This window comes from Aplidium turbinatum, chromosome 16 (assembly GCF_918807975.1).
Source record: "Aplidium turbinatum chromosome 16, kaAplTurb1.1, whole genome shotgun sequence".
Lineage (NCBI taxonomy): Eukaryota > Metazoa > Chordata > Ascidiacea > Aplousobranchia > Polyclinidae > Aplidium > Aplidium turbinatum.
In genome coordinates this window covers 1,468,475-1,476,128 of record NC_137487.1, presented here as the reverse complement: position 1 = coordinate 1,476,128, position 7,654 = coordinate 1,468,475, and the positions used below count along the sequence as shown (strand labels likewise).

Sequence of the window (7,654 nt, the reverse complement as noted above, 5' to 3'; positions counted from 1 at the left end):
CTAAGCTGAGGAAATAAGATCTAAGAACACATCACATCTATAAAAAAAGAGGTTTTAATCGAGGTCGATTGATTTCCGGTCGGTTTTCTTGCTGCTTCACAGAAGGTTAGCGTGGAAGTGATCTCGTGCTCTTCAGTTGGAGATTGGGCTGAAAAATATAAACGTGACATTGGTTGGTGGTCAGCAAAGTCATCACATTTAGACAACGGCATAACAACCTATGTCTCTCGCATTGAATGTAGGCTACGCGCGCGACATTTGCTACGTTTTCTAGCTTGAGATGGCGTTGGAAAACTAAGTTCAACCGTAGCAGTTGTTTGTTGAATAGGTGCCGCAACAGTCAATTCACGGCTGGAGCAGTTCAATTTGTTCTTATTTCTAACAACAAAAATAGAATATGTGTCCAACATAACAGAGGTCTAAAAAAGGTAGAAGCGACAAAACGCGAACGTGCTTGAAACCGAAACAATGTAAAATCTGACACGGTTGCAGCATCTTATAGAACCCGAAACAATATTTTTGATGATGAAAATTTGCTAGAGCTAACTTAGTAACCAGGGATGGTGGAGGTAGAGCTAACTCTAAATTAAATTGCGACCGTGCCAATTCATTAAATTTAATAATTAAGCGCTAGGCTATAGCCTACGCCAGTAGCGTCTATGGGATACATGCCCCCTCCAATCATTTTGATGTTAGGCTACTGTATTTTTTTGAAAAAAAAAATCTTTTTTGTATGATTGGTTTGAAATTTTTCTGAATTAATGAAGTATCGGGGAAGGGGGGTATGTGGGGTTACCGATCCCTTAAATTGCGCAATTCATGCACTTTAAACTTTTCTGTTTTGAAAACTCGAATACAAGAAATAGAAATTACATTCCAAGAATGCGTCATTAATGAAATTGGTGTTTTTTAAAACATTGAAACCAACGAAGTATTAGCCTAACAAACGCATTTATGACATCATTATTGTCCTTTTGTCACATCAGAGTTTTGATCGTTCATCATCTTTTTGTTGTCAGTTAAATGAGGTTTTGCTAATTTTAAGGAAAAAGGCATTTCTGTGCTAAACTTTGTAATCGTTTTATTGCCATGATGGCTTTCTCACATCGATGCAGCGCATCCTATCACTGATTCATGTATCAACTGGCATTTCATCATTTTCAATTTGGCCTAATGATAATTACTTCAATATGATAGCAAATGATTGACTCAACACACAAAACGGTTTATCACCAAATTTTTATTCATTGAAACATTTTACCAGATTTGTGCATTAAAACAATAAAGTGGGTTACCGGTACCGTTGTTTAGTCGAAATGTAAGGCTTAATAGAAACACGTTTATGAAGCAACTGTCAATTAAAGTGAATATCCATAGTTTCTTACGCAACATCTGGATGCAGAATGTTCATGCTAGGAGAAGATCCTCTTGACGAATTTGCGTCCAAACATCCTCCTCCTACTCCCACTTTGTTCACTCGAGCTGGAAGAATGAAAGCGGTTACATATCTTCGATGTAGCCTACTTTTTATTGCCAGAAATAATGCCCTTTGCACCCCAGCATCGTATGAACGGTCATCACCTGCATCTTGCCGGAAGAAGGTGCACTTTTTTAAAATCATAAACCCAAACCAGTGGAACAAACAACCAACTCATGATGATATACTGTCTGATATATCATCATAAGTAGGGCGATTTTTTGTCACTAAATTTACTTTTTTTAGAATATTAACAAATGAAATGTACTGTAGAACCAAAATTTCATGGTTATGGGGTCAACATTTAAGAAGTTATAAAGTTACCAAAAGTAACTTTTTGTGTTTTTAGGTTACTTTTCATTTGTTAGGTCACTATATTTTGTATGCTATTTTGCCTAATTCTCCTATATCTTTCATTGCTACTGGAGAGATGAATTTACATTCTATAATGTAATGCCAAGACTTCTACTATGGTACGGATTTTAGGTTTGCACGAGCCCATGCTTGTTCGAATCGCGTGTATTCCCGAAAACTCATGAAGTCATTTTTTCGATGAAACAAATTGTGTTAACTTTTTTTAACCACTTGTTTTCCCTGCAACAGGTAAAGTTTTTGATTGACGGAAACTTCCTGCCATCAGAGAGTGTAAAACATCATATATGTGTAATTTTAATTTGAGCACAAATGAAACTAATTTAGATTCTTTTTTATGCTGAATTGCTGCTATTTCTTTCCCTTTCTTGTTTTCATCGGATAAAGTTACTCTTTCGTTACTTTTTCACAAAATTAAAGTCACCTATTTGAGTTTTTTAGGTTACAAAAAATCGCCCTAATCATGAGGTAAAAAGTGATCACAGTTTTAACTAGGCTCATGGAATATAATTGAAAGCAAACGATACCTAGTCTGTTCACTGTTCAAACTAAGTCAAATTTTGTTGAAGATCACATCTGCAAATTTGACAGGGGTGCACGCACGAGTTTTTAGATGTACCGGTAACCCCAAGATGTAGGCTATCAGATTTCCTTCAAGTAGTCAAAATACAGGATTCAATTTTGACATGTGCGGACATTTAATGTTTGCCTTTTATATCTGGTTTGTGCACGGTAGGTAGGCTACACTTTTAAAAGTGGCCTCTGACACTTGACAGAAAAGTGTGGTTAGAATTTCAGCTGTTTTCAAATATCTCACAAAACCTTGCGAGATCATTTCCACATAAGACCAGAGGCTTTCTTCAGAACGTGAGTAACTATTCATAGAGTAGGCTACTGTAGCAAAACGCAGATAGATTCCCTTTTTAAATTTACATGATAACTTAATAGACTGTGGGAATAAAGAAATTGCGATGAAACGCCTGCCTTGCTCGAACTAGGGGGTAGCCACTTTAACAAGTCGAAATTCTGCCACTGAAATTGACTACAATGCAACCGCCAACCAATCAGAACGTGTTATAAGAGGCTACCGTCCAATTGTGACCCTTCTAGCACTCATCCAGAGAGTTAATGCTTGTTTTGAACTTTATTTGGTAATTACAGAAGAAAAAGAGCAATAGCAGTGGTGAGAATCGAACACGCGTCAATGAAATGACTATTTCTAGCCCTAACCCCTAAGCCAACCAGCTGACAAAAAATCCATCACTTAATTTGCTTTCTATCATCTTCTTTTCGCCATTTTTTACGTCACTTAAACCGTAGCTTATGATTGGTTGGCGGTTTCATTCTAGTCAATTTCAGTGGCAGAATTTCGACTTGTTAAAGTGGCTACCGAACTAGGGCGTCATCATTGCATGACCGAAATAATCATAAAGTTCAATGAAAATGTCTGGTTCTGGAGCAAAAATATCAATGTCATGACTGGGGTGGAGGGACAAACTATGTCGTAAAAGGGGGTGGAGGGATAAACTATGTCGTGAAAAGGGTGGAGGGATAAGCTATGTCGTAAAAGGGTGGAGGGATAAACTATGTCATAAAAGGGTTGCGGGATAGGCTAAGCTAGGTTGTGTGGTTTTCGGTTTATGAAGCGTAGTGGCGCTACATGATCATGAAGATTCTTATCTGTCTTGATAATTTAACTCAATAAACCATGTACCAACGTCCTCCTAACGAACATGTATCAAAGTCAAAACATGCTAGAAGAATAAGAGGGTCAAGTGAGGTTACTTAATCTTCCAACGTATTATTGTCTGATATCGTCCTTTTTTCATTAAGTCTCGCGTTATATGTGAAGAACTTTATCGAACAAACGAGTAGGCTACCTAGCCTACCTCCTCTTTTGATGACCATCACAACCAGGACACTACAGAGGAGAACCGCTGCTAGAACGGCAAGAAGCAGAAAGAGCCAAGTAGGAAGTTGATCATCACTGCTCACTGGTGTCTGAATCTGAAACATAGTAACGAGGGTAAAAACAAAGATGACTTGCATGGTTCATAGCAGGGTTCTTCCACCACTTCATGATGTTGGTAGCCTAACAACTAGGGGACAGAAAACGAACTGGAAAATGACGTGCCGTAATGGATCGGACTGAAAAAGTAACAGACATAGCCTAAGACTGTTACATTGTTTATTTCAGGGATGAAGTAGGTTATTATTTTTACCACATCAGGGAATCGATGCTGCCTTTAACCAATCCCAAACAACGAAACGACTGGTGTACGGTACATTATCTTGTTTTAGGCGAGAAACATTTTAAACACTATCACTACTAAGAGCCCTTTAGTGGATTTCGGGGTGAGATGGTCGTCGTCGTCTGAGCTTCTGGGGCCGAGGGTCTATCCTTTTACCACCCCAGATTCACGATGTTCCCGGACTACACTGGAAGACTGTTAGAGAGCAGCCAGTTTTTAGTTTCATCATCCATGACGCGTAGACCTTCCACTCCGTTAGGTGGCTTGAAGATGGTACAGTCATTGATGATGTGGTCTGCGGTCTGTTCCTCGGCACCACATTCACAGGAGGAGGAAGAAGCCATTCCCCATTGGTGCATGGTTGAGCGGAAAAGCCCGACGCCCGTACGGAGACGTTGAGGCGCACCCATGCCTGTCACTGTAGTGTCAGGCCGATGGGGCGTGTGTCGGCGTCGAGGATGAATGAATGGAGTCTGGTGGTGCTTGACCTCCATTCAGAATTCCATTTATGGTCCGCCCAAGTAGCCGCAGAGATGTCTTGTTCGTCAGCTTCGTTGATCAGAAGCCGAGCGGCTGGCACGAATGGGTGTCTTGATTTCAGTCGACGGGGGTGCCCGTTTGGGAAGGCAGAGATCTTGTGGTGGAGAAGATGGTTAGGCTCCAGTGCCCGTCGATCGAGGGACAGAGTGGCTTCTTCGCGACGAAGCTCAGCAGGTTGGATGCCAACGAGAATGGGAAGATTGTCCAATGGTGTGGGACGCAGGCATCCGGTCACTGTACGCAGGGCGCTGTTTATGGCGGTGTCGATGTTGTGGCATTGAGCACTGCGGCACCAGACAGGTGCACAGTACTCTGCAGAAGAGTAGACAAGGGCTAAGGCTGCTATTCGCAAAGTGTCAGCCCTCGCCTCCCAGCTAGAGCCTGCCAGGCGCTTCAGTAGTGCAGCGCGGGATGTGAGTTTCTTGCGCAGTGAAACCAAATGGTGGCGGTATGTGTACGATCTGTCTAGTGTCACCCCAAGATACTTTGGCTCGGGGCAGAAGGACAGAGGTTTTCCGTTGTTGTGGACATGTAGCTCACGATCAGCTTCCCGATTGTGTAGGTGGAAAGCTGCCGCCACAGTTTTGGTTTCGCTGAGATGGTGATCACACGGCACATTTTACAGACTTTTGCATATTCCTCCGACTGGCAGTCTGACCGAAATGTTAACGCATGAACGAAATATTAAAATCTGAAAAATGACAAATTTTAATGTCTGGGAGGAAAATCAAATTGTTTCTACTATAGGGCCTACACTGCCTGGCGATGTCATAACTCTGGCATGTCATCTGCGACGGAGGAAGAAAGCAAAGAGAAAAGGCAAATTTTCTGAAATTCAATCAGTTTGGCAAGAGGTCACCCCCATAGTTGGTTATGCGTCCGACTTTGGGAACAAAGTAGCTAATCGTAATACCCAGAAACGCTCGTTCGAGTCTCGGGGTGTACCCTTGGGCAACGCATTCCAAGAACTGCTCTCCATTCAGTGACACATAGTGGATGGAAAAATCGCCCATAACAACTGTAACAATTGGAAACTTTACTCCTTTAAACTCGGTGGTCTGGCCTGTGGTGTAAAACCACTGCAAATATGCAAAAATTCCAAGATGAAGCTCCCAAGAAGCTTTCTCTGCCAATCGAAAATGAAGACCGCCATACTCTATCTTCAGGTGACATTGTGATATCTAAGGGACAAACCTACTTTGTAGCCTACGATAACCTGTTTATCAGATATCTAAAAGCGTAGAATGTTTTCTTATTAATGCATTCTTGTATCAATTTTTGTGGCAAACTTTATTCTGTTTAGAAGAACAACTCTCCCACAAGTCATTCAGCAAGCATATTCAACAAGCGAGACCTAACAAGGACGGTTTCGCACGGCCCGGTCTCTCAAGGGGACATGTCGTCATAGTTTTGATGTTCGCCATATTGCCAACGCTTTTGTGCCTCACCGTTGAAGCGCTGCCGCTGTAGCAAGAGCCATCCACCTCCATAACACAGGACGAGCTGGCCGCTTCCAATCGCATACCAGCAAAGGACCAGTCGTTTTCGCTGTTGGACAAAAACGAGTAAATCGCGTCGGCAGCCGAGATGGAATCCGCGTCATTCAGCGATGCCAGAATGAACGTTACAAGTGTATTTCCTGCGTGGAAAGTGAAGTTAGTCATTTCTAAACCAATTGATACATTTTTTTTCCAGAGCATCATAATACCCACGCCATTGTTAATAAGGCGCTTTGACTGCAGTCGAAATTTCGTTTATAAAACAGAGGTTTTGACTAATCCGGTGCTTGATAATTTAATTAATGATCTAAAATGTACAACATTACGTCACAAACAACTATTGTGGACTTTGAAACGCCCGCCACCAGAACTCACCATTAGCGGAAGAGGTGGCCAGGTAGTTTCTGAGGTAAGCAAGATTGTGAACAACTTCTGTGAATTTGTTGTAAGCCATAACATCAAAAGTAGATTTTGAAGTGGAAACCCTGGCGTTGTAAGGCTGTCCCAAAAGCTCGACGCTGTTGACAACAGAGATACTTGAATTTGATTGAAAGTGGGAATATGATATTAATTTTAAAAACCTACCTTGAAGTAGGTGAAGGTTCTAAACCAGGGGTTTTCAACCTTACTGGCACCGCAACCCCTTCAGAGCAATCAACGTAGCATCGCGACCCCTCATAAAATATTCAACAAAAGCATATTTGAAAGAAAACTTAACCAAATCTGATTTACGATGACATCTAATTATGTTTCGCTGTCCTGATGGATACTTCTGAAACCGTAAACGTCTTTTCACGATATTATACGGCTTTATTACATTTCCTCCAATTATAATTATTGTTATTTCCTATCAAGCTTGGCTAGATTAAAGGAGAAAAAAATAAGAATAAGCTACATTTTCACCGGTTGAATTAATTGCAATCTTTTATGGATTTATTTAAATCTACTTCAATGAGGCGATTGGTACTGAATTTTTTTAACAATTTAGTCAATGCGTGGATGATGATTGATGATTAGGTATATCTGATGCAGACGTTCACAACCATGGTCTTCCAAACTTCTCTGTCATCCGATTTGACATCCGTATAAATTCGTTTAGACTTTAGATGAACAAACTTTTTAACAAAATAGGTCTACCCATTAACTTTTTTCTATAGCCTACCATTGAAAACGATGGTCTATTCTATACTGACAATAAGTTCATATTTGACATAGAATTTCAAATAACCTTGCTTTCTAGCTTGCTTCCAGCGGGGGGTCTGGGGGGCCTCCTCCAGAAATTTTTGAAAAACACTTCCAATTTGGTGCGCTCTGAGAGCATTTCCAAAACAAATCAAAAATAAAAATCTGTCAAATTGTGCTTCGCCTATGTCGTGATCATACATCCATTTAATGTTTAGAAGTCATGAACAATCTTAATTTTAACGTTGCAGGACCAAAATCCAGTGTTAGACATGGAATAATAGTTGTCTAAATATTTAATTCGTCATGAATGTTCATTCTCAGATATTCAG

The 7,654-nt window shown here is 40.7% G+C and overlaps 1 protein-coding gene across 1 annotated transcript in view; it reads right to left on the bottom strand.

Annotated features, from left to right (window-relative positions):
* Positions 1–6: 6 nt before the first annotated feature.
* LOC145785375 (fibrocystin-L-like) overlaps positions 7–7,654 on the bottom strand; it is a 150,909-nt gene continuing 143,261 nt past the window's right edge. The window contains exons 68-72 of the mRNA XM_082597030.1: positions 6,516–6,658; positions 6,090–6,280; positions 3,739–3,856; positions 1,386–1,482; positions 7–148 (exon numbers count right to left, since the gene is read on the bottom strand). Of these exons, the coding sequence (XP_082453156.1) occupies positions 133–148; positions 1,386–1,482; positions 3,739–3,856; positions 6,090–6,280; positions 6,516–6,658 (565 nt within the window). The 3' untranslated portion in view covers positions 7–132. The remainder of the gene's footprint in view (positions 149–1,385; positions 1,483–3,738; positions 3,857–6,089; positions 6,281–6,515; positions 6,659–7,654) is intronic.